The 26918-nt window shown below is 40.0% G+C and overlaps 1 protein-coding gene across 4 annotated transcripts in view; it reads right to left on the reverse strand.

Moving 5' to 3' along the window:
- Nucleotides 1–26918, reverse strand: part of NPNT (nephronectin) — a 76695-nt gene that overhangs the window by 13363 nt on the left and 36414 nt on the right. For 2 of the 4 annotated variants that reach the window (XM_045284263.1, XM_045284262.1), the window contains 6 exons: nt 24549–24641; nt 19458–19577; nt 17661–17780; nt 16825–16959; nt 16440–16562; nt 14371–14757 (listed from right to left, as the gene is read on the reverse strand). In XM_045284263.1, the coding sequence (XP_045140198.1) occupies nt 14371–14757; nt 16440–16562; nt 16825–16959; nt 17661–17780; nt 19458–19577; nt 24549–24641 (978 nt within the window). The remainder of the gene's footprint in view (nt 1–14370; nt 14758–16439; nt 16563–16824; nt 16960–17660; nt 17781–19457; nt 19578–24548; nt 24642–26918) is intronic. The other 2 variants (XM_045284264.1, XM_004703294.2) reach the window with 1 other exon arrangement.

Genomic DNA, 26918 nt, shown 5'->3' on the forward strand with positions numbered 1-26918 from the left:
CCCAACTCATAACTCACTACACCACCAGGACTCCTTTCTAATGGGAGAGGCGGACATTAGATAAGGGAGTATCCTCATTCTTGGTAATAATAAGGGTGTTCTCATTCACTCATTGCCCTGGAGTACGTTCAGACCCAGAGGTGGTAAGGGTTAGAAACAAAAAACAAACAGCAGTACGACGGCACTGGCTTGGAAAAGGGGTGAGAGAATATTGGTGGTGGAGAGGGGAATTCTTGACGAAATACCAGAGACTCCCTTTTCTTCACCAGATCTATATATTAATTGGCTTTATTTTTATAAGCCAGGGAGTAAAGGATGATCTTAAAACACTAAGTAGTAGACATCATTGAAGATTCTTTTATCAACAATGTTCCTGTTGTTTTTAATAAAGGTTTCCTTATAAATAACAATTCACAATGCTTGCACTGTTTGCTTAGCGTACTGCTTCTGCCGCCTTTTCCTTTTTGTTTCAAGAGTCCGTCCAGTGAAGCCCCCTCTCTCCTCACTACAGATGTACACTCAGATGTACCCAGCCTGGGAGGAAAAGCTGGTCCACAGACCAGCAATGACAACTCATTTGGATTTTCTTTCCTCATTTGGGATTTTGAGAAAGAGTTGCCTTAGTCTTTAGAAATAATATGAAGTATTATAAGAAATATGACCAGAAATGTTACAAAGCATACTTCATTTTTCATGACAGCAAGAAAATTATAATATTTCTATGAAACAATTCATGGTTTCCTCTCTTCCCTTATAATTTATGTAACATTATCTCCATAAGGGAATCACTCAAGTTTTACAGTACCATAGTCTAAGGATAGTATGATATTTTCTCAAAGGATATTATGATAGTCTCTTTTATCCAGATGAGGACGGGCTGTCCAATGCTTAAGGCTTTGAGACTGGAGAGGGTGGATCACATACATTTTCTGGCAGAAATGAAGCTGGTGGTTTATAAAGGGAGACCAAGACAGTTCTCTCTCAGGACCGCCATTTCAACTGAGGCTTGGAGACGATGGAACATGTCAAGCCAAAAAATGAAATGCTGAGACAAAGAGAGGTGGAGTGTTTCTGACAGCAAGTACAGAGAAAGTGCTCAAATGTCTAAAAATGAGGAAGGTCTTCACAGTGGCTAGAGACCACAGAAGAATGGAGAATGTGGAAGGGAGTGTGGTTTTATAGAAAAGATCACAGTCTAGATTACATACTTGGAAAACAGTGATCCAAACAGTTGGTCAGCTTAACAATTGCAAGCCTCAGATGGTCCATAGTAGGTCTCAAGGAATTCAGAGGCTCGCAATGCTCAGCCACTATTAGTTCTTAGAATTTTGTATGCTCCATTTTGTAATCCTCTGAAGTCATTTAACCACTTCTCCTTTCTCCCTCTCACGGGTACATCCCACTGAGAGTCAAGACATGTCAAAAAGAAGCACACTAATCTGGTCTGTGATTTGATTTATGAGAAAATATTAGGTGAAGTAAGTAATGGACAAAATTGCTCATGCAGTGTCATATCAGGTATGAATAAGGGCAAAACTGAGCTAGGAAGAATATATAAAAAGAAATATACTACTCTGCTGACAGTAGTGGTGGGGCATGGTCTCATTCAATGGTTTGTTTTGTTTTTTCCTTTTTTTTTAACCTTTTCCATTTTTGAGACTGTCTACAGGAAGAAGGACTTTCTATTACGGGAATAAAATCTTAGCTAAAAATTGTCTAAAGAGCTTTTTGACAAAGGACATGCCCTTATCCCTACTTCAATTTTGCTTGCCATCAAGTGAGTTGCGGTTCATAAAAATTCTTTTTTTTTTCTTTCAATAACAATTCTAAAGGACAGAGTAGAATTGTCCCTTAAGATTTCCAATGCTGTAAATCCTTAAATGAAAGCAGACTGCCAGTGCTTCCTCCCACAGAGCCGCGAGTGGGTTTGAACCTCGAACTTTCTGTTAATAACTGAGCACTTTACAAACTAACCCACCATAGCTCTTGATACATGATGCTAAATTCAAGACTCCGAAGTTGAAATGTATTTGTGAAATGTGAACACCTTCTCTGATCTAATGAAGCCATTTTGATCAAATGCTGCTGTGGGGCATCATCCAGTTATACCATGCACGATAGAACAAACACGGGGAGGCCATGTGCTGTAGGACGAAACACTGTCCCGTTTCGACCAGCCTCACAATCATTGCTGTGTTTGTGCCCATTGCTGCAGACACTGCGTCAATCCATTCTGGGGAGGGTCTTCCTCTTTTCCGCTGACCCTCTACTTTACCAAGCATGATGTCTTTCTCTAGCAACTAGCCCTTCTATGTGAACTAAAGTAAATGTCACTGTTGTGACAAGCTATTGAGTTGGCTCCAACTCATAATGACCCTATCTACAGCAAAACGACACAACGTCCAGTCTTGCACCATTCTCACAATCGTGACTGGCTCAAGCTCATTATTGCAGCCACTGTGTCCATCCCATCTCAGGGAACATCTCTCTTTTTCACTGAGTACCATTAAGTGTCCTAGATGCGCTACTCTTTGCAATGTTATTCATCATTTGGGATGATCCACACAGTTGAATGCCTTTGCATACTCAATAAAACACAAGTAAAAGTTGTTTTGACAACTTCTAAGTGTCTTTGATTCATACTTTGTACTCACCATGTTCTGATTATTAGAGGATGTTTGCAGTAGTTTCTTTTGAGTCTCACCTTAACAGCAAATGAAGTCCTGGACTCTTCACTCCATTCATAAAAGTAGACTGAAGTTTACTTTTCTTTGAGGAGGCAGCTCTTCCCCAACTGTATCTAACTGCTGTGATAGTTAAATAATTTCATGCCAACTTGATAAATAAAAGTGTAGGGGTGGAGTCTAGCCTGTCAATCAGGTCACAGCCAGATGGTGCCTCCTTATGGGCATTGTCTTCTCATAAGGAGGGTTCTAGGAATATCTCCACCCCCTGTGCTGTTACCTTATTGTTGGTGAGCCATGCTCAGACCTACCAGAGCCCTGTGAAGTTTCCACTGCCATTGAATCCACAAGACTTTTCCCCCACCAGCCTGTGCTCTTCCTGCATTTTGCACCATTGCATGTAACTATATGAGGATGACTGTGTGAAGAGGAACTTATGGACTAGTACTGGACTTACGGACTTGATCGCAATTGGGCTTGGATGCTTTCTTAATATATACAATTACTCCTTTGATATAAAGCTCCTTCTTATACATATATGAGTGTCTCTGGATTTGTTTCTCTAGTCAACCCGGCCCAACATGTGCCTACAACCTAAGGGAGCCTCTTCCAGCACGATATCAACCAGTGTTCTGCCGCTATTCATCAAGTTGCCGTTGGCTGTTACCTCAGAAGTGAACTGCTTTGTCCTGCTTCACAGTCTGTTCTTACTATGGAAGCTCCGATGAAGCTTGTTTATCCTGCTCCTCTTTGAAATACCGATGGCACAGTTTCCAGAATCGCAAGAAAATGCAAGCCATCATAGTCCAACAGACTGAAGATAAATGGTGTATCATAAACAACTAGCCTTGCCAAAAAGTAGAAATATAACCAAGATATTTATATATGATTTCTGTCTTCATCCTCATTTATTCTTGAGCTAGTATTTACTATGAGAACATCACCAATTCAATAGAAACACATACCTATTTGATATTGTTTTTAGTTGGGTCATTAATTTTTAGAATGGTGTAATTTAAGATATTTTAAAAAGATGAACAGAATTGATAAAAATGTAATCCTCTCACCATTTTTATACCTACCACTCATTTTCCATCCTTCCCATCAAGCTACTCATTTATGTGATTCAACCAAGAAATAATTCATGAGAGCCAACTGGATACTAAGCACTAGGCTAAGAGCTTGTTGTGAAACAAAATGATGAGACATAATCTTGCCCTCATGGGGCCTATATTCTAGAGGTAAAAACAGATACTTAATTATTTCCCTGAGTAATAAGTCCATTAAGTCTATCTAACCTATCCAAAAGATGCACTATCCAAATGAGGATTGGGTGAGGAGGGCTATCCTGAACTCTCTGAGAAGTGATGCTTACACTAGGGTATAATGGATGAGTTACTGGTAACTAGGGCTTTAGAGAATGTAAGAGCTGGGGACACATGCTTCAGTATCTTGGAGAGCTGATGGGGGAGGGGCAGGGTGCATGAGGAATCCAACAAATGTAACTGGAGACAGTTAGCAGGCTGTGCAGTGCCTTTTTAAGCTCTGTAGATATTTTAGACTTTATCCTGGTGGAAACTGGAAGCCTACAAAATGTTTTTACAGAGTGCTAAGATCAGAGTTGCATGTTAAAATCAATTCTGCAGTATCCAGAAAGGAGAGGGGATAGTAGAGATATGGGGGTGAGTATAAGGTGGCCAGTTACAACCCAAATTCGTATAGACTAGGGAATGTTGGTATATACTTAAAAGCTTCATTTTCTACAGAAGTTTCTTATGTTGGTTGATATTTTACCCACCAAAAATATTTCTTACATTAATTTGTAAATCTTCTACATAAACTAGAAGTAATGGGAATATACTGTTATAATTACTGAAGCAAACAGACAAAAGAATAAAACTGGAGTTGGATTGGGGTTAGGGACACTGAATTCTATCATAATGCTATGCAGTTCTGGATCCAGAGAGAGGGTGGGTTGGAAAGGGGGAACCGATTACAAGGATCTACATGTGACCTCCTCCGTGGGGGACAGACAACAGAAAAGTGGGTGAAGGGAGACGTCGGACAGGGCAAGGTATGACAAAATAATAATTTATAAATTATCAAGGGCTCATGAGGGAGGGGGGAGCGGGGCGGGGAGGGAGGGGAAAAAATGAGGACCTGATGCCAGGGGCTTAAGTGGAGAGCAAATGTTTTGAGAATGATGAGGGTAATGAATGTACAAATGTGCTTTACACAATTGATGTATGAATGGATTGTGATAAGAGTTGTATGAGCCCCTAATAAAACGATAAAAAAGCAAAGAAAAATGTCAATATGATCAAGTCCTCAACTTGGATGCAATCTTAGCCTAAAATAAAGTTCTATTCTTTGAAAGCCAAAAAAAAAAAAGAAAAAAAAATTTTTTTTTGAACCCAGACCCCAAACATTATATTACATACATGTTTCCTGGTGATGTGATAATATCAATATATAATCTATGTTCATGAATGGGGTTTCCCAAATTAATAAATTGCACTTTTGCCGACAATGCTTTCATAGCAAGCATGGAACAGTCAATGTAAATATTACCATACAGACCCTTTGCTAGAGTTCTTACAAAGAGTAATTAGAGCAAAATGTAAGCACTCATTATTATGGGTAAGTTTGCAAGTTCAATTTCTGAACTGCAATGGCTCCAATGACACAGCCTAGATGGGTTCTGGCATTTGGTGTCAGACTCAAAGATCAAAGATAACCCAATTGTAAATGCTATGCTTATGGGTTTAGTTCATTGAAGAAAATGGTACATAAGGTTCCTGTTATTTAGTATGTTCTTTATGGTGGCAGAACCTCAAAATGCTTAGAGCCTATAGGTTGAATGCATAGATACAAAGGGAGAAAGATATATCGAGACTGTAGTTTGCCACAGATTTCATTTTACTAGGATCTACAGTCAATTCTCCTGGAAGTAACAGTCAGGAAATCAAATGACATATTGCAATGAGGAAACCTACTGCAAAAGACCCTTTCAAAGAGGTAAGAAGCAAAGATTTGAGGACTGTGAGGGTAAGGTGTGTTGAAGCAATGCATACTATTTTCAATTGCCTCACAAGCACGTGATAGCTGGACAACGAATAAGGAGGATCAGAGAAGAATGAATGATTTTGAGATATGGAGTTGGCAAAGAGTATTGACTATGTCATGGATTGCCAGAAAAGCAAACAAATGTCTCCTTAGAAACAATGATGCTGGGACTTTGGCTCACAGACTTTGGACATGCTATCAGGAGAGGCTAGTTCCTGTAGAAGGACATCACGTAAACTAGCGGGTCCATGAATTAGATGGAGACCTTCAACAAGATGGACTGCAAGTGGCTGCAACAATGGACTCAAACATAGCAACTGTGAGCACGGCCCAGGACCGGGCGGCGTTTGGTCCTAGTGGACATAGGGTTGCTATGGGTCAGTACCTAACAACAACAACATAGATGGGAGGGTGCAGAATGATGGCATTTTGTGGGTATTTTCTTTTCTCTCTGTGGTTAACTTTCAAAGTCACTCTCTAGTTCCAAAGTATATGCACTATAGCTTTACATCATCAAGAGAAAACCTTTCTCTGTAATTTCCTTAGTTATATTGCAGAAATTCCATAGCACAAAATCTATTATTACAGAAAATTCTATGTATTAAATACTAGCACACACACAAACAAACCCCTTGTCTTCTAAAGATTTCATCCCATGAAAAGAATCTATAAATTTAAGAGAAATACTTTTGGGTTGGAACAGGAGTCAGCAAAATGTTGAGAAGGAATAGCCAATGCTGTCCCTCACCGCAATTTAGAAATTATTCTGGAGCCATCTAAATATATTTTTACAAACAACGGACATCACTAATATCTGAATGATTGCCTTTAAAAATGTTCAATTTTACTCCAGAGCCACATGTATAGACCTAAAGAGCCACATGTGGCTCCAGAGCCACAGCTTGCTGCCCCTGTACCTTGACTAAAGAGCAAGAATATTAAAAAGGAGAGAGAGAAATATTCGGGGAGGTGAAGTATAGACATAGCTACTCAGTAAGAGGACTGATTTTGTGACACACTTATTTCTACTTTTTTGAATGACATCTTTATTAAAGCTTCTGAACAGCTCTGAAGCATCAGGAACAATCCTAGGATAACAAGTTAGCTCAAAGATTGTTCTTTTCTAAGCAGGATCATGACTTCTGCAGATTCCGGGAACATTTCTCTCTCTCTTTATTGTGTTTTCTTCTTTGTTATTTCCAAGCAAGAAAAGTAGGAAGGTTAGACTCTATCAGTGCAGCAGAACAGGGTGTGTCTGGTCAGTACACTCGCTGGTCGGTCTGCACACAGACCTTCCTGGTTGGGAGTGGAAATCCACTAGTTGTAGGGGAGGGCTGTCAATGGGCCCAACCCCACTGCATGAGGTTTCCATCTAGATGCATCTCTGAAAAGACAGTTGCTAGTCTCTGCGTCGTCGTAAAGAAGCTGAAGTGATGCTGTCTCTATTTTAACATACAAATTCATCAGCTAAATACATTAAGTACCTTAGCAAACCATGGCATCCCAATTATTTTGTAATAAAAGATGTCTGAAGTACTAGATTTACATTTTCTCGGCTCCTGTAATGTCTCACTTGCAAATCATTTTGCTTTAAAAGGATCTGATTTGCAAAAGTGACTATAAAATTCAAGTGAGCCATAATTTAGAAAAGTATAAACTCAGGACCAGAACACAAAATACAGCTGCCTTTTAAAAAGGGCTAAGTGTTGTTGTTGTTGTTGTTGTTGTGTTGTTAGGTGCTGTAGAGTCAGCTCCACCTCATAGCGCCCCTGTGAGAAACAGAACGAAACCCCGCTGGGTCCTGCGCCTTCCTCACCAATGTCCTTAAGCTCCGCCCACTGTTGCAGACCTGGTGTGAGTCCATGGTCTTGAGGGCCTCCTCTTCTTGCTGGCCCTCTATTTCACCAAGCATCAGCCCCTCCCCAGGCACTGGTCTCACCTGATCACATGTCAAAAGTCTGGGTTCAGTAGGCAACGCTATTGCAATAGAGGAGGGTAAGTCAAAGGATTGCTACTGGGTTTCCAGTTTATACACGCACTGGTTCATGTCAAACGGAACGTGTCAAACAGGTCTCTGCAGTCAGTGGATGGCTGCTGATAGTTCTATGCGTGTTACACTTGTCTTAGTCTTATTCGGGTACCTTCCACACACAAAATGTCCAATCAAAGCAGTGGCTTCTAAGGGGATCTGATAGTCCAGTAAAATTCAAGGTAGAGAGGTCAGCTAATGTTACAGCAGCCTGTGGAGGGGTTCCAAAGGAGTATCGTGATAAATTTTCTCAAAGGACACAGGATGGCCTTGAGGAGGTATGATGAAGGCATTTTTCAAAAAGTTAAAAGCTGAAATGGTGAGTAAAAAGGCCAGGAAAATTGTGTCAAGGAATTATTTTTCTTTTTTTGACAAGTCATCAGCAGTAAATAGGTGGCACCTTCTATTCCCATAACTGGGAAGAGAAGACAAATGTATTCACCACCCTCACCGTATTTGAGCTTCTTGTCCCTTAACAATTGGAATTATTCTTCATCATGCGAACGTCCTGTGAGGATGCTTCTTGATGATCATGCCCTGGAACCCATCCACCCAAAGCCCTGGCCTTAGTTTTTCAGATTTCCTTCTTGTTCCCAAAACTTAAAGACCGGTTAAAAGAACACATGATTTGAGTTCCTCGAAGATGCTAAAACTGCAAGATACCATATATACTCACTCGAGTGTAAGCCAACTCGAATATCAGCCGGGGCACCTAATTTTATCACAAAAAACGGCATTAAAAGTGTGCTGAAAAACTTGGCTTATACACGAGTATATACGATATGAAGAATTCTTGGGGAAGGAGTTGAGAGGTAGAAATAGTGCCTCAGAAGTGTAAATGGAGAATATGTTGAGAAACAATCGTTTCACATTTTGGTCTTTTAATTTAGTAAGTGTTTCTATGAGGTCATAGCAATACTTTTTGACTTCCCCTCATATCTGTGTTCAACAACACAGTAGTAGTGATTTTTAATTGAGGGTCCTTATGAAATGCCAAGCTCTATGGTCACTTTTGCATGCACTCTCTTGTTTAACTCCCACAACCACCCAGTGAGGTAGATCATATAATTATCCCCAACTCATAGACAAACGAAAGCATAGGTAAACAATAATATGTCCCGAATCACAGAGTTCTAGGAGCACAGTATTTTTAATTATAGCTCTACATGAGAGTAGTTTCAGAACCAATCTTCGTGTAATATTTTAGATCTGATTCTGACTTTATTGACATTCACCAAGAACTCAATTTTTATTTTCCAATCCGAACTGTTTCTCCCCTTTTCCAGCCACCATAGTACCCAATTAAAATATAAATCAAAAATCCTGAAAATGTTCAGAATTCACTGCACCCGATCCTGACCTGTAAGCAGCAACAGGCCTCTCCTTCAAAACACGAGCAGAAATTTAATCTTCAGGGAGATGTCCGCCTTCTTCTCGGGGTGTCTCCAGGCCTCGGGGTTACGGGAAAGCAAACTAGCTTGAGGACCTTTTCAGCTCTCAGTGGAAACAATCTTTTTACTCATCACCACACTGCATTAGAAAGAGACGACATCATCTTCCCGGGACAGAGAACAGTGTGCCCACACTAGTCACAGGCTATAAAATCTGTAGATGGGAAATGACGGCGAGGACCTTGGGTCAGCATGCAGCAATAAAAAAAAAGGGACATGATTTTATTCTTACTGCTTGGGAATTAAAATTTCAACACGTCCTCATGTTCTTATATTAACAGCCACAATCATCTGCCTCTCTGATATGGGGACACAATATATTTCATAATCGGGATTCTACAATACCTTTCCCTCTTTGTTTTACTGGACTCAGGGGGACTCTTGCTGAGGCACACAATGGATGCATTTCAAACGATCAACATCTGGCTAACTCTTTCCATCCTAGCCAGGCCTACAACCAAGACAGGGCTACCACCTGGTTCTTCCCGGCTCTGTCATGGCTAATGAAGTCAAACCAGAACAGACTCAAATTTGTAGAACTGTGTGAACCAGGAAGAAAACCGGAATGGGGAAACTTACAGGTTGACACCTTGCTAGAAACTTTGTCTCTCGCTTATAAACCTCTTGATTAGCACAGTCAGAGAGAGAGGCACCCCTGTTAAAGATGGCCGCAGACCATGCTGCTTGGTATGTGTATGTCAGTGCCTGCAGTCCTGGCAATATACCATTCTCTCACCTCAGTCTCTGAAGGGGCATACTCCCTCTTTTCTGGGCATACTCCCTCTTTTCTGAGTCTCCTGTTCCAGGGCGCCGACCTATAATTTTTCCTATTGTAGTCATCATGTGTGCTTCAAATTGTGTATGCTTTTGTTTCATTGACCATGGTTCTAATCAGCTCAAAACTCTGCATCCAAGACACAGCTCTGCTGTGCTGCAGCATTATGGCTCAAAGAGCTCGGCCGCTCAACATGTAGTCTTCAGAGAAGCCACGTCACCTGGCCCCTCCTTGGAAAAGCAGGATCTTCTGCTGCACCTCAGATCGACTGTATTTTACCAGGAGTCTCATGATCTGGATGCACATGACCCACTGCTCTTGGCTGCTTCCAGTTCCCAGAGACACTGTCCCACTTTCACAAATACACTGCCATCTCTCTCTTCCAAGGAGCAGCTGGGGGGGTGGGAGGGGGGGGTTGATTGCCCCCCTTGTGGTTAATAGCCCACTGCTTCGTTAAAACTCAGAAATATATCCCTAAAAAGTCCTATTTAGTAAATTTATTGCATGCATTAGGAATATACCTCTTCAAAAAGCACCACAGTTTATTCTGGTTCAAATGAGCTCTGACCACTTTTGAAAAATAAAATCTACTTTCTGGTCCAAGTGATATCCTTGAAGTACACTGACTTTCCCAGCTAAACTTGAACATACTTGACATATTCAGTTATAAAGAAAGTTTTGCGGGATTAAAAACAGAAACGAATGCATTGATTCATATTTTACAACTGTGGGATTGAAATAAAATCAACATGATTAACAATTGGAATCTCTTGGACTACATTTTTAAAAAATCACCACTGCCCTCTTCTCCTAAGGAAATATTGCTATAACAGATTAGTGTTACCAAATGAGAATATTTTTTAAAAAGACAAAGAAAATTCCCAAAATATCATAAATGATATATTTATAGTTACTTTTACTGTCTTTTTTTCATGTAGACATATATTAAAACAAAAAAATCACTGACTTATAGCAAACTTATTAGACAGTGTGGAACTGGCCCATGGGTTTCTGAGACTCTTTATGGGAGTAGAAAGCCTCCTCTTTCTCCCAAGGCGTAGAATGGTATGTACATGAAGACATGTAAATGTGTGCTTTATACCTCATTGGTTCATGTGGCATAGATGGTTATGTATCTCCTGTTCCTTACCACTGTATAACATGAGTGTTTACCCAAGAACCCTGTTAGTAGATACATTGTAGAAAGCATTTTCCCTTCATTTCCATTGCCTGAATAAAATTTTTCTTATTTTCTCTGCTCAGGGGCAGCTCCTACTCACTCGGACATCAGGTCTAATAAAGACATCTGGTTTTGGTGCTCTGATCCCAACTTTTGAGCAGCCCCTTGTAGCACCCCTCTGGCATCTCTAAAGACATTCCACCACTCACATCTATTTTTCTCCTCTAGATAGAAGCTCTCCAAGCCCCTTTCTGCCTCTCCTTTGCCCCTACCCTCTCACCAGAATATTCCTAGAGTCCAAGACCAACCTATTAGTCTCAGAAGCCACGCAAATGAGCTAGCCAGAGAAGACTGTTGGGCTCTATGGACAGCAAGTCTCCACACTTGTTAGTTCAGCCATCCTGGCTTGAAGTTTGTTACACTAAATTCATATTCCACTGAACTCTAATCCCATGATTACTTCCACTTGGGAAATGATGCAGATTATATGCCTCTCCTAGAGATTTGCAATGGCCATTATCACATTATTGAGAAGTTTTGCAGTTAACAGACCTGTTTAAGTTGGCTACTCCTGGGATTTTTCAAAGCTATTTGACTTCAGAACTCTTTAAACATGCAATTGTATAATATCCCAGAAAACTAATGTTCTGTAAAACACACTTAGGTAGCACTGGTCAGCCACACTAGTGAAAGAGCAGGAATTCCATACTATATTAAGATACATCACTGTTGCTCAAATAATGCAATACGGCTAGCCTTGAAAATGTATCTGTTAATACTTGTGTTCATGAAGACCTAAGAAATCTAGCGTACATAAAGTTGTTGCAATCTACTGTCAAGTTAATCTCTGATTCATGGTAACCCAGGGCACAATGGTGCTAAATGCAGCCTGGTCTGGCACCGCAGGATCAAACTGTTGTACTCCGCAGGGTTTTCATTGGGTGGTTTTTGTTTTGTTTTTTAAGTAGACTCCGAAGCCTTTCCTCCTACTTCAGCTAAGTCTGGAGGCTCGGCAAAAACGTTGTGGACCCCATAGTACCCCTGAAACCTCCAAAGGCAGAGAAATTTAGAAACAAAGGTATTTTCAAATCCTACAAGAAATATTTTGTTAATCATATACTATTTAAAATTTCCCCTTCATGATATACCTTATATTTTTAAACAAACAAAAAACAGTGTCATAGAGTCAATTTCAACTCATAACAACCCCATAGGGCAGGTTTTCTGAGACTAAAGCTTTTTACTTAAGTAGAAATCCTCATCTTTCTTCCAACTCCTGGCTGGTGATTTTGAACTGCTTTCATGGCAGTTACCAGCCCAATGAGTAACCACCCCACCACCAAGACTCCTTAGCGACACAAAATACAGGGTCTGGAGATAATGGTCAGCTCTAACCATGACCCTCCTTAGGACCTGACAGTATTAAAGATGACAACATAAAAGATGTGTCATACGAATTCAGGTTAAATTTAAGAAAGAACATTGCAACTGTAGGACGAATTACTGGTGATAATGCCGGAGATGGTAAGAAATGTCTTTTGGTTATAATTTGAAGGTTGGGCTTATAGGATTTCCTTATAGACTGGACGTTGAGTATGGAAACCGATAGTGCTAATTATGGCCACTGTTTGGTAGTCTCCTCTTGCCCCTCCCATTCTTCAATTGTGTTCTTCTTGCCTTCAAATAGCTTTGGTTTTAAATGGAAAAAAATTGTAAATTATATTTTCTTTAGAATTGATATAGGTATGTTGTCCCCATAAGGAAAGATTATAGGGATATAGTAAAAGAAAAAATGCATATAGCAAGAATAAATATCTAACCTCTTCTCAAAATGGGATCAGAAGATAGTGAAATCTCTTATTTCCTTTTTTTACTAAACAGATATCACTTGTCTGTTTTTTTCTAGTTGGTTGGATGAAAATAGATGTCTGAATTTCAGCATATCTGAAATTTTTCCTGATCTTTTACCAAATCGCTCTACTTGGAGCCTTCTTAACCCCACTGGACACTGTCTCTTGCTCTTCCTTCCTTTCCACTGCCGTAGAGTGCGTTCTGATTCGTGTGGGCTCCAAAGACAAAACAGATCTGCCCCTGTGGGCTTCTGAGACTAAGTTTTTATAAAAACTAAGAAGTCTTATCTTTCTCCCATGGAGTGGCTGATGGTTTTGAACTGCTAACCTTGAAAATTAGCAGCCCAAGGCATAACCCCCTATACCACCAGGGCTCGTAGGGCCAAAGAAATTAGAGACATATTAGATTCCTGTTTTCTAAGTTCGAGTTTCTTCTTTTATCTCCATTGGTGGAACCACCCTCTACCAGGTTGCCATTAAAATCTGAAAGTCCTTAAATCTAAATGTAGCTCCAGCTTAGATCTAACTCTCAGTTTACAACAAATACAGGGAAAAGCTATCCAGTTTCTCTCACCTCCTCTTGCCTCAAACCACCAATTTATGGGCAATTTATTGCAGGGACTCTGCCGCTTCTGATTCAGTGCCTTTTAATGACAGGGCCTGTGTCCACAATCTCTAAATGACGAACAAACACCGTTTCATGCAGGAAGTCTTCCTTGTCTACTCCCTGCCCAAAGTTGATTAGGGTCCTCTTCTCTCTGCTCCCACAATGTCGTGCACATATACCTTACACAGAACCTACCACAGACCCTGGTTCGCTTCTGGGTGAATGTCTTTCCTCCTTTACTTTGAGAACGCCTACTTATAGAAAACCATATGTGTGCAAGGGGAAGCAGCTCTATTGGGTTTTCAAAGCTGTGACCTTTGGGAAGCAGACAGACAGCTTTATTTTCCAAGGTACATCTTTGGCTTTGAACCCCAGACCATTTGGATAGTAGTCAGTCCTTAATCATCTGTGCCAGTAAAAATGTTTTCTGATTGAACAAATTTCCAAGTAAATCTGAATATGAATCAGAATTTCCATACTGGATAGGAGCTACGATCTACATATAGCTTCATAATATTTTCCCCCATTTCCACACACAGTCTTTCATTTTTGCTAATTGACTTAGTCTTTGTAAAACTCTTTATAATAATTACCCATAGGAATATACAACTTCATACTCTGCCCTGGTGATTCCTTTCATGAGTTTCTTACTCAAGACATGGCCTGTGGTTGAAATATCATCAATAAAGGATCGATTTAAAGTGTGTCCAAATAGTTAAATGACTTACTGAACACATCTCCTCTGGGTTTCTGAGGATCTGTCTGTATCCTGTTGTCAACTGTAATCACTCTTGGATATGTACTGGTCGCTGCTGCTATGGTTGTCAGTCGGGCAGTTGGCCTTGAGGTTGTTGTTGGTGGAGGCGTTCTGAACTCTGTTGATGGTGGTAAGGGTAGAGTAGGCTGTGGTGTTGGCTTTGGTGCAGGTCTTGTTGTTGGCTTAGAAGTGGGCCTGTTGGTAATGACAGGAGGAACATATGGTGTTTCCAATGGCCATCTAGTACTTCCGACATCAGGAATCCAATTATGGTGTCCTCCATCACCCTTTACATTAGTATGATTTTCCTTTGGAACATGAATTGGACCTGAAGGATCAATCATGACTTTTGGAATATCTGAAAGAGTCAAAAGATTTGAAATAATATGTTAACTTACTAAAGGAAATTAAAGCAGCAGCCTAAAAATAAATACCCCCCCAAAAAAATCTCTTGCCAACTTGGTTGCTTTGCATGCTTGGAATATCCCCCTAATGTAAGCCAAGACATTTGACAAGTAAAACAAAAGTCAGTTCCACATATATATATATAAAATAAATCCATATATATGTGCTTATGTACTATGTATATACACATGTACATATTTAGATATACACCCATATACATACAAACATATATCCACATATCCATTCATTAGATGTATACAAAAGATACATTGGTGTTTCTATAATGAATATGTATTATTTGAAAATTAAAACTATTTTAATATTTATAAAGTAGAAATCTATATCAGAAAGCAGGAAAAAAGGCGGTTTATTTGGGGGATGAATATGATGGCCTGAAAATAGGTTTAAGAACTAATCAAAATTCAATGATATTTTAAAAATGCACAGTGGGGCAAAGTTAGTCCATTTTCTTTCTCAATTTGTTTTTTAAAATGAAAAATACATAGTCTATGTTAAGTATCCATATGCTACCTATAGTAGAAGATCGTGTTTAGAATTATCATAACACTAATTTTTTTCTCATTTACACTTTGTAAGAATTCAAATCCTGTAAAAATATTTTGAGTAAAGTTCTACATTTTGTTCTGGATTTGGTCTTCAGAGCCTGACTAATTTACACCACTGCTTCAAAAAAAATTAAAATTTCCGAGGTCACCACAGTCATTTGTGGAATCTTTCCTTGATAATCTTTAGCAAAAAGAATCACTATTTAATCTGCCTGGAATGATACAATCCCGACCAAGAGTGACTGCATGGCCCTTCGAAATCTTTTAATCCCCAGGACTTTATGCTCTACGATTTTCAGTAAATATTTTACTCGGGCGATTTTAAAAATTGTCTATTGCCACATGAAATGCATGCTTTTGAGGTTTATACATTTCTCATGTTTATCTACTAACATAACCATGGCGCCAAATATAGCTCATGGAAATCTGAAAAGCAGTTGGGAAAACAGAGAAAGTAAATATGTGGATGATTTTCTTCATAGTGGAGTTGGGAGGGAAAACCAGAGGAATTAAAGCTGCAGAACATATTCAGAGTAACCCATCTCCCGACCCCAGTGCCAATGAGAAATGAATCTTTCTAATTTCAACAAACTCAGATTCTCAGGGCGGGCTCCCTTGTTTTTCTTACTGAAGGAGAGCTATAGAGAGGTCTTCATCAGAGTGATTTGATGCTGTAAGATTAGAACATATCACTAAAAGCTTGACTTGTAAAAATTGACTGAGAAAATCATTTCATCGTGGAAAGCGCAGAAACTACGCTTCCTTCTTAAATCACCCTGTTTCTTTTTTCTTTTTTTTTTTGGTTTGCTTCACTTTAATTTTATTTTTTTATTACATTTCTTTTTTTTTTCTAATCGTTTTATTAGGGGCTCATACAACTCTTATCACAATCCATACATACATCAATTGTGTAAAGCGCATTTGTACATTCATTGCCCTCATCAGTCTCAAAACATTTCTTCTCCACTTAAGCCCCCGGCATTAGGTCCTCTTTTTTCCCTCGCAACGGCCATCGGGTCAGCCTGTATTTCCTGCTCACATTTAGAGGTGGGGAAGAAGTACTACTCACACACACAACTCAGTCCATCGCCCTCGTATCCCTGGTGACATTTACATCTGTAGGACCCGTGGACGTTGTAACATCGAGCAAAGCTGCTGCACTGATATTGACCCAGAGCGCATTCGTCGATGTCTGCGCCAGAAAGAAGGAAAACAAGGGGTTTAACTGTGAGGTGGCTACAATGACCTGAAAACTGTTTCCAGTGTAAAAATTTCTCTTCCTCCTTTGTTGGCAATGTAAAATCCAACCCAGAACCATCAATGACGGAACTGGATCTCTTTGTTTGTTTAACATGAATACCCATCCCGGCCGCAAATATCTCGGCCATCACCCCAGGGAAGGCTGCATAGGAAGCACTATGCGGAGAAGGAACGCAAAGGGTGGGCTTTATTACCGTGACATTGGTATCGGCCTCCAATGTACATGAGGTCAAAGCCTTGATGACACTTGCAGATGTAGCTCCCGAAAGTGTTGACGCACTGCCTGAATCTAGGACAGGAGGCTCTTCCAGTTGCACATTCATCAATATCTATAAATATAAGTCGATTACATTTTAGGAAGCACAAGGGCACGTTCCAACGGACTATATATATAGTTCACACAAGTAACGGAACTATTTGCAAACAAGTAACCCAACTTCTCTGGAGCATAGTAAACTCATCACAAATGGCATCCAGTTGCTCGCCACCCCCACCCCACCCCACCACACGCACCCAGAACTTCAGTTCTATATGTTCAAACTTCAACTCCACCCTTGAAGCCAGTTTTCTCTTATACTACCCCAGCTTACACTGCCCCTGTGATCACTTAATTCTGTGAACTACACACAGGAATCATCCTTAATTCTATCACACACAGGAATCATCCTTAATTCTATCTCAGAAAAGTCATTTGAAGCCATCTACTCTTCCCTTCACCTACAACCATGACCCTGATCCTGACTACTCCAGGCTGAGAGGGGTCTCCAAGCTGACCTCGCCGATGTCTATCCTGCCGCACTGAAACATTTCCTAACCAACTACCAAAACGATCCTGTTGAAGATTGGGGAGTCCTGACTACACTGAAAAGTTTCTACTTGATTTTTGGGATTAAATACACATTCCTTACCACATCCTTGAAGGTTTCCTTCTGAAGGATCATGATCTAGAAGATAGTGAACTGCCTATTGCAAATAACTGCTACTCCCATCACCATTCACGGTTTTCATGGATGTTGGTTTCACAACTCACCCACACAGGTCCTCCCATCAGGAGCCAACTGCAGGCCAGGAGAGGGGCACTGGCACCGGACCTGTCCTTTGACCACATCACAGCCGTATTGGCAGTTTGCCAGGGAGCACGTCAGGGCACCTGGAAGCAGAGTGTGTGGCTGACTGAGGGGCACAGAGAACAGACTCTGCGAATGAAATCACTATGTTCCCCTCTTTTCCTGAAATCACTATGTTCCCCTCTTTTCCTGAAAGCAGTGACCCAAACCAACCGGAAGACACTGAGGGCTAAAGTATGCAACTTTCTAGAGAGAGTGCAGAGAAAGGAGAGGGAAGTAACCAGCTCTGTTATTCTCTGGGGGAGACCTTGAGTCCTTTTGAAGAATTAAAAAAGAAATGTAAAGCTGTATCCTGCATGGATTATCTGGAAATATTTTCAATGGTCAAGGAAAGTGGAGAATAGAGTTATTTTGTTAGTTTATACAAGCTAAGTGCTGTTTTGAATAAAACATCCAAGTCATGTCGCAACTCTCCACTGAATTCCCTCAGAGGCCAAGTGGAGATTTCTCATGGAGCTGCACAATGTTGGAAGATACCAACATCACCAACACGCATATTAAATATGTACTCACATCCTTCCAGAAAGTTTCATGCTTTGTGCTAGATAATATTAGCCAACCTTTTGGTGTTAGAAGTAAAATCTAATAGGAGAGAAGTTGGCCAAAAAAAAAAGAGGGTGATATCAGACAAATTGAAAAAGAAACATAAAACTTTCACACTGGGAGGACAGTAAGAGTTAAAGGCAGCAGCAGTAATTACTTTTATTCATCAAATCTGGCAATAATGGAGATCTATGAGCAGACACATGGATAAACATACAGGCTGAATGGATGTGGGAAGGAGAACATGAGTTTTTAAAAAATGCAATTGATAACTGATAACTTAGTAACAAGAAAAGTCAAGTCACTAATTGTGAGATATTGTATAAGCATAACTCCCATGTAATGTTCAGCCTGCAGAGAATTTTAAGGCTTTGTGCATCTTATCATCACCCTGAAATAATAGTTGGAAACCAGGTGCACATGCATTCTACTATTTTCATGGCATACAGTCATTTATTTGTTTACCTTAGTTTTATTTTTATTTCCAGGAAAGTAACTTAAATGTTTCCATTCTTCTATAGAAATGTAAAAATGGACGAGGTATTTATGAATGGTTTATCATCATTCAACAAATCTGAAGAATTTCCTACAGGCAATAGTGCACATCCTTATGAGTACGACCATGGGCACTAAATCAATGTTTCCCAAAGTGAGTGATACCATGCCCTGGGGGATGCTGGAGCCACCCAGGAGGGTGCTGCAAAAGCGGACACCTCCTACTCCTTATCCTGGATTATGAGGTAGAGGACAAAAGTTCTTCATTTCCAGGGGCACAGAGTAATTTACTTTCTGAACAGGGAGCAGAAGGCCGAATCAGTTTGGGAACCTATGCTATACGTGGTCACTGGTGTTGTTCTTCTAGCTGGAACAATGTTTCTATGCCTGCTAAAAGACAGAGAGCTAGTTAGGAAAGACACAGTCTGGCGAGTCCTGTTCTAAATACCATGTCCAAATCCATTTACCGCTGGCGCCCATGGTAAATTAATGTTGTACAACTGAAATGGGCATCTCTGTTTGATGTACAATTCTCCAGCTCGCCTATGAACCCACGTACAGGATGCTGTGTAGGAAGGCTGGGAGGTCACTTTCAAAAAGGTAATTGCCAGAATGAAAGCAGGCCCAAAGCACTTGTAAAACAGTGAAGATTCTTGACGTACTTGAGCAGGACCCATCCGGCATGAGCATATAGCCGTTGAGACAGTAGCACTTGTAGCTGCCGTAAGTGTTCATGCACCTGTGCTTACAGGGCCGTGGCTTCAGGCCACACTCGTTTAGATCTGTAAAGAATGGGGGTGGAAGTGGAAAAGTCACAAAACCGCAGCACCGCTGTCAAACATTCAACATACTTCTTCAGAGCGAAGAATAAGAGAGAAAAGCGGACTGAGCTATCGTGATGGGTTAATTATGTAAGAAAGAGATTCTTACTTTCATGCCATCTTCATTTACATATCGGTTATACTAGGGGTGACCAAGAGTTTTCTAACCTTTGTGACCTCTAATGCCTTATAGCAAGGAAAAGGTCTTCAGCAGCCTCCCCACTAACGTTAGTGCCTACCACGTTTCACTAGAAAGAGCAACAAACTAACCTCCTCATGACTGATGCTGCTGTTGACTCTTGGTGCTAGCCCGTGACCGAGCAGAACTAACTGCATACAAGGTTTTGTATCAGCTGCTACCCTAAAGACCGGTCCCACCATCCCTGCTAGAGAGAAAGATGTGGCAGTCTGCTGTTGTAACAGTCTTGGAAACCTTTTGAGAGGGTCCAACTCAGTCCTACAGGGCCGCCATGAATCAGAATCAGCTCAGTGGCAACAGGTAATCTTTCCAAGAGCAGACCAGGATTTTCTTCTCAGAGTGCAACCTCTTGGTTAACAGCTGAGTGCTGAACCGCTGCGTCCCCAGCACCCCTTCAATCGTCTATGTGACAATGTCCTCGGAATATCTTGGTCATTCCTGGATGTCTCATGAAAACATGACTGTACTCCTTCAATTTCTTCCTTTCTCTGTTTAAAGCTCGTTCATGAATCTATTTTACTTTCTAGAAAGTATACAGATTTTAAAGCATTAGAACACATCGATTTTCTCAAAGGAAACATGTTTCAAGGGAATATTAGCTACAAGAATTAGACTCACTATTATTATGTTTTCTTCTTGTTCAGTAGGTAGACTAAACTGATCTCAGGTTAAAGAAGGACACTTTAGTTTCCTACTTAAGTATAGCATTCAAATGATAGATAAAATAAAAACCCTCCAACATGTCTTCACTCATTCAGCAGTTAAGGTAGACATATGGAAATATTAATGCACAATACATAATAGTCTATGGCAATGCATTTTAGGTTTACTGGTTTAAATGTCAGCGTTAAATGAATTACTGACCTTCCCACTATGAAAAATGTTCAACCCATGTGGAACACTGCCTTGAGTGAACATAAAACTCATAATGACAAGTGAACATTGAAATAGTAATGCCCCAAATATAACCTTCATTAAAAAAGAAATGTAACCACATGCTTATTTTGTCTGGAACCACCTGGTTACCATAATTTAAGTGTCCATTTATCTGGATCAATGAATCAGAAACACAAATGATAAAATATGTACTTACAAGGTTCTCAAATCTAAACAAATTTAAATCTGATCTGCTCATTTAGCAGACTCTATATATTTTATTCAACCAAACTAATAGATAAAATTCTCACACACACAAAAATATTGCATCTAATTTTTTACAAATATCCTACTGGCTTTCTAGCTTGATTTTTTTTTTAATTTAAATCTTTACCTTGACTCTAAGCAGATTCTTAGCTGGGTATAGCCTCCACCATAGGGACCCTACAGCATAGTGTGGACCTGCCCTGTGAGTTTCCAAGACTGTAACTCTTTACGTCTCCTGCGCAGAGCAGCTGGTGGTTTCAAACTGCCTACCTTTCAGGTAGCAGCTCGGTGAGTAACCATGACTCTACTAAGGCTTCTGGGATAGCCGAGGACAGTTACGTTGAACAAACAAGATACCTTTGCTATTTTTGAGGCTTCTCTTCAATTCTTAACTGTCTCTTGCTCAGTCACACCAAACTCACATTTTTAAAAACATTTCATTAGTTTCCCTCACAGCAAGTATTTTATAGATTGTACTATGAACAAAAAGTTGATTTCTCCCTTCAATAAGTAAAAACTTTCATCAAAAACTGAAAAATTCTATCACCTTCCATATCCTTCTTGTACTTCAGTATGAAGTACCTTGTACTTCAGTATGCATTAACAATTAGTGGTAGGGAATCTTTTCTCATTTTCCGTAAGTAGTTAATCATCCTTTCCAATATACCACCTGGTTTTGCTAAATCTCTAAATTGTACAATTACATATAAAATTCATACCACGGTATTTAAATCTGAGTTCATTGTTAGAGACACACTTGTCTTTTAAATACTTTTTTTGCACTGAAGCAAAAGAGCAGTCCAACAACATGATAGCGTATGATTGCATTTGATGTCTCATGGGAGAGAGTGTGATGGATATAAAATAGGCGTCCATTAAGAATCCCAGTGATAATTTTTAAAGCGCCATGGACAGTTTGTGGGCCCCACTCTTGTAATGCAGTGGGTTAAGCACTGGGCTGCAAAGGGCAAGGTTGGCACTTCATCAGCTGCCCCCCAGGAGAAACTTGAGGCTCTCTGTTCCTGTAGAGCAGTGGTTCTCAACCTTCCCAATGCCACGACCCTCTAATACAGTTCTTCATGTTGGGGTGACCCCCAACCATACAATTATTTCCATTGCTACTTCATAATTGTAATTTTGCTAGTGTTATGAATCGGGAGACCCCTGTGAAGGGGTTGTTCAACCCGCAAAAGGGGTGCGACCTACAGGTTGAGAACGGCTGCTGAAGAGGTTTACGATCTCAGAAACCGTCCTCGGGCTACCGGGAAGCAGAATGGGCGTGAAGGCAGTGGGTGTGCTTTCTTGTTTTTCTTTTAGGACTGCTTTTGACGGGCTTCATGATCCACACTGGGGCTGCTGCGGGGGAACGCAGACGCTAGTTTCAACCCCAAGTTTTCCTTTTCTTCTTGTGGTGAAAAGTACTTTGGGAGGAAGGACTGGAGGTGGGGGGTGAGGGGAAGATGAGCTATCATCATTCCCTAGAAATATGGGACTCACTGTGAAATAACATGGAAAAGCAAGTACAGATGAGTAAACGTAGTGACATTTTCCTGGCAAAATGTTCTCCTTTTGATTGTTGCAAACCATTTGCGGGAATTGTATTCAACAAGTGTTGACGGGTTGGCTGACACTCCCTGACAGCTGGCCAGGACTGACCTCCCTAGGGCTGCTGTCTTTTTCCCATCTGTCTCCCACAAACTTCACCCTGACCTTTACAAAGACCACTGCAGAAATCACGAAGTAGGTCTGAAACAGGATCCACAGTCTTCCCTGATCATCAATATTTACCCACACGCAGACTTTTTGCTATAGCAGGGTGCGGTACAAGTGGAAAAACTCTTTTTCTTAATAGTCCTCAGATTTTCTAGTCTATGATCATTATGTTTTCTTTTCTTACTGACCTAATGCCTTATCAAGTTAAATTGATATGTGCTACTTCCAATGACTGCCGTTTTCCTTATCTCAGTTTGTTGGACTGCAGATCAAAATAAGTCAGGAATTCAAAAGTGGCACTTCCAAATTACAGTAAAAGGCTCCCATTTTAATAAGAAAAATAATTGCAAGAACATGAAAATTCTCCTGTGATACTGTCTTAAACCAATCCTAAGAGTTGCTAAGAGAACCTCGGAGAGAAAACGGAAGGCTTTGTGTATGTATTTTAAGTTTGATTATTTTATGCTTTGTCTAGAAGCTTATACATTATGAGGAAAATCTGTAATGAAAACATATTTAATGAAACCATCATGTGCCTATCTTAGCACTCCAGAAGACAACTTTACCATTAAATTATTTACATTACATTCTTTAACCAATGCTTAAAGAATATATATTCCCGTCAGAGGACGATTTAAGCAGGTTGGTGGATTCGGGCGCTTGGCAGGATGAGGGTGGGCCGGAAAGGGAAAAGTGGCAAAAAGAGCTTGTCTAGAACAGAAATGCAAGCTGCATAGCATTATTATTTTACTGGAGGGCAAAAACAGGAATCAGAAATGTCATTAACATGCAGAACACTGAAAATTATTAGCTTGCAAAATCTTGAAGAAATGAAGGGAATAAAATAACTCAATGAGTTTGTAAAGAAAATTATCTTTCATTCATTTGAATCCATTTGGACTCTCCAAATTTGGGGCTGAACCTGGCAATGATTTGAAAATCTGAGCTATTGAATGTCATCTGTCTAAAGTTGAAGCCATAAACAAATAGATGGCAATAAATCAACTGCCATTATTTCCATTATAAAAATTATCAATGATTCTGAAACGAATCTCATTGCTCTAATGCATCAAGTTTCCTATCAGCCAAAAGGAAGTCATTATTAAAACTTATTAAAAGTTCCTAAAATTATAAGTAGGTGAGAGAGACAATCCTTTAGAAGAATTATAAAATAATGCTACTGCCCCATTTTCTATAAAAGCTTCTAGCATAATGCATAGCTTACTTTGGGTTTTCTATCTCATAACAACTGTTTTCAAGTAAGGCAGCATTACTGGTACAGCACTGCTCTCCATATTGGTATAAATTAAGTACTTAAGATCCAGATACATTTAAGGGCTTACTCATAATCATCAAACTAATTAAGGGTTGTACTGGGGTCAGGAATTCGGTTTTTTTAGTATTGAAGTATATACAACAAAATGAAAGAAGTGGATGTCAGTTTAGTTTGCAGATAATTTTAATTCTACACACACTCAATCTAGATATGGTAGGGAAGAAGACTTAAATATTTATAAATTCTGCCTGGCCAAAGACCCAAAACCCCAAATTTCCATTATTTTGGAATTCTGATTTCTGTTACTGATGAAAACAAAAGTTACCTTGCATGTCTGAGTTTTAAGAATACACAAGAAACCCAGACAAGAAGAAGAAGGAGGAGGATGCTTTATGCATTGAAAGGACAGTGGAGGCTCCAGGCTTTATAGAGCACAGCGAGTCAGCACCAGGTGGCAATTCCTGCTGCTTGCTTCACATGCTCAGGATGCTACAGACTGGGGGATCCTGGGGCTAGTCTTCACAGAGTTGCAAGAAGGGATACAACTGCAGGAAGCCGTGCAGGTGGAAGGAGCAGACCACCTGTGACAATGCACGCTCACCCCTTGAAGGTAAACTTGTGGCTTGATGATCCAAGGGTTGGAAAAGAGGCTGTTCACTGCCTTGGTCAAGAGGAGTTGGGCGGAGGTGTTCGTCTTCACCCCAGGAAGAAGGTAATAAGAGTCAACTCTGAACAGATGTCATTTTTAGCCCTAAAAATCTTCATAAGTATATATTAAACAATTACATAAAGTTGTTGATATTTAAAATGAAGGCTTTTAAGATGATTCTCACACACATACACAACCAATTTGCCAGTTCTTGTTCTTTCATTTTTTTTAAATTTAATGGTAATTTTCCTAAAATCTGTCACTGTCATCTTCCTACCCAAGAAGACACAGACCTTATAAATTGATGACCCATTATTTGAGCAGAGTTTGAAAAATACATCGCACAAACATGGCAATTTTCAAAAGCATGATTTTTGTCATCAGTAGAAGGGTAGACTAGTCATCAATAGAAGACTCAATTTTAAAAGAGATGATTTAAATATTGATCACAATCAATATTTGATTGTAGGGACCATGAGGTCTCATAGATGAAGCAGGTATCTCCTATGTAATTATATTGAAAAGTAATGCAATTGTACAATAGTATCAAATACTCTAATATTATGGAAAAATTCTTGATCTGTATAAGGCCTTATTTAAATAAACAGCATAAAAGAGCATAAAGACTTTCCGTTAAATGTAGTAATTTGTATTCTATGTAGGTAGCACTTGATTAGAATATGCATGAGAAGTTTTATGCTCAAAATCTTACCTGTTGCCATTACTAACTTACCCAAATACTCTAAGACAGGTGAGAATCAAAGTAGAGTCAATAAAGCAATCACATCAATGATAGCTATTATGTTATTAGCAACCAGCTAAACCTCCAAAGTAAATGAACATTGTTTGCTGGAGTCAAATCTACACATCTTTCAAACACTCAAGCTGCAAGTAACAATCTTCATATTAGAAAGCAAGTTGTGAATTCAAAAGCATAATTCTTTCATTCCTGAAAAGATGCTGTTCTGTAAACATTACGTTAAAAAACCACCACCTACAATAGTACTCATTTTTGTTTAGCGGGGGGGAGGTGTTTGTATAGCTACAGAGACTCAAAGCAGTGGGCAGAATGGATATCCATGAAAAAAACTACTGGAGAAACCGAGGGTAGGAAATCCAGGAGAATCTAGCCACTGTCTATTGGATCCTATTGAGTAAAAGGTACTATGTGCCTCAAAGAGCACAGTAAAGGTCAATCTCTGGTTTTACATCCGATTGGAACAAGCAAGCAGAGACAACCAACCAAACTCAATGCTGTCAAGTTCATTCTGGCTCATGTCGACCTCATAGGACCAAAGTAGAACTGCTCCCACAGGGTCTCCAAGGATGCTAGTCATTTTTCTTTTTTCATTAATGTATACATATGACACTTGCTAATTAACTTGGTGATAGGCATATCTTATTTGTAGACATTAAGTCAAGCACACACAAGTGTACATATGCAGAAATAGCAGGCAATTCACTAGAAAGATGCCTGGAATGGGAAGTCAAGAAGCCTAGAGTTTCATCCTCAATGTTCCATTCACAACAAACCCTTAATCTCAAATCCATTAATATGCTTCTCTTAGCCTTTGTTTCTGCATCTGAAAAACAGAGATGGTGGTATCTATGGCCACCACATTTCTGCCCCTGTCAGGCTGTCATTCTAGGGGGGCTTATCTGTTCATATGATGCGGGAACCTATACCACCAGTGTTTTAACTCACAGTCACCGTGATGGACAGGCTTCAGTGGATCTTCTACATGAAGATAGACTAGGATGAAAGACCTGGTGATCTCCTTCAGAAAAACAAGGATGGAAAATCTTCATGGAAGCAGAATGCTACCTCCTTCTCTAACACAACAGCTGGTGGGCTTCAAGTGCCAATATCTCTGTTAGCAGCTGAGCGCTTAAGTACCGCACCACTAGGTACCGCACCCCATATCTGACCTAGGTGTAGAAAATCCATACAATGGCTCAGAGGGATGAGCAAGTCACCAACAACAAATTCACCAGAGCCTTGTGGCAAAGCTGCTAAATTGAGCCAGTTCCGAAGTGCGGCTTGGCCTGCTATTCTAGCTACTCCCGAGGCAGCTCAGAACGCTCTCCTTAAGTGCCTGCCAATTACTTAAGCCCTTGGCTCCCTCAAGCTTGCTGGGTTCCAATGAATTATTTCTTTTTCTTAAAATTCAGATCCGCCCAGAAGTGCCTTGGAAGAAAGGCCTAGCAATCTACTTCTGCAAGATCGCAGGCATTGAAAATCCTATGGAACACAGTTCTACTCTGAAACACATGGAGGGGTCATAAGTCCAAATTGAGTATAGGAAAACTGGTTAGTGAGTT

Source organism: Echinops telfairi, unplaced genomic scaffold (assembly GCF_000313985.2).
Source record: "Echinops telfairi isolate 266 unplaced genomic scaffold, ASM31398v2 ScPeMD7_7468;HRSCAF=8506_0, whole genome shotgun sequence".
Taxonomy (NCBI): domain Eukaryota; kingdom Metazoa; phylum Chordata; class Mammalia; order Afrosoricida; family Tenrecidae; genus Echinops; species Echinops telfairi.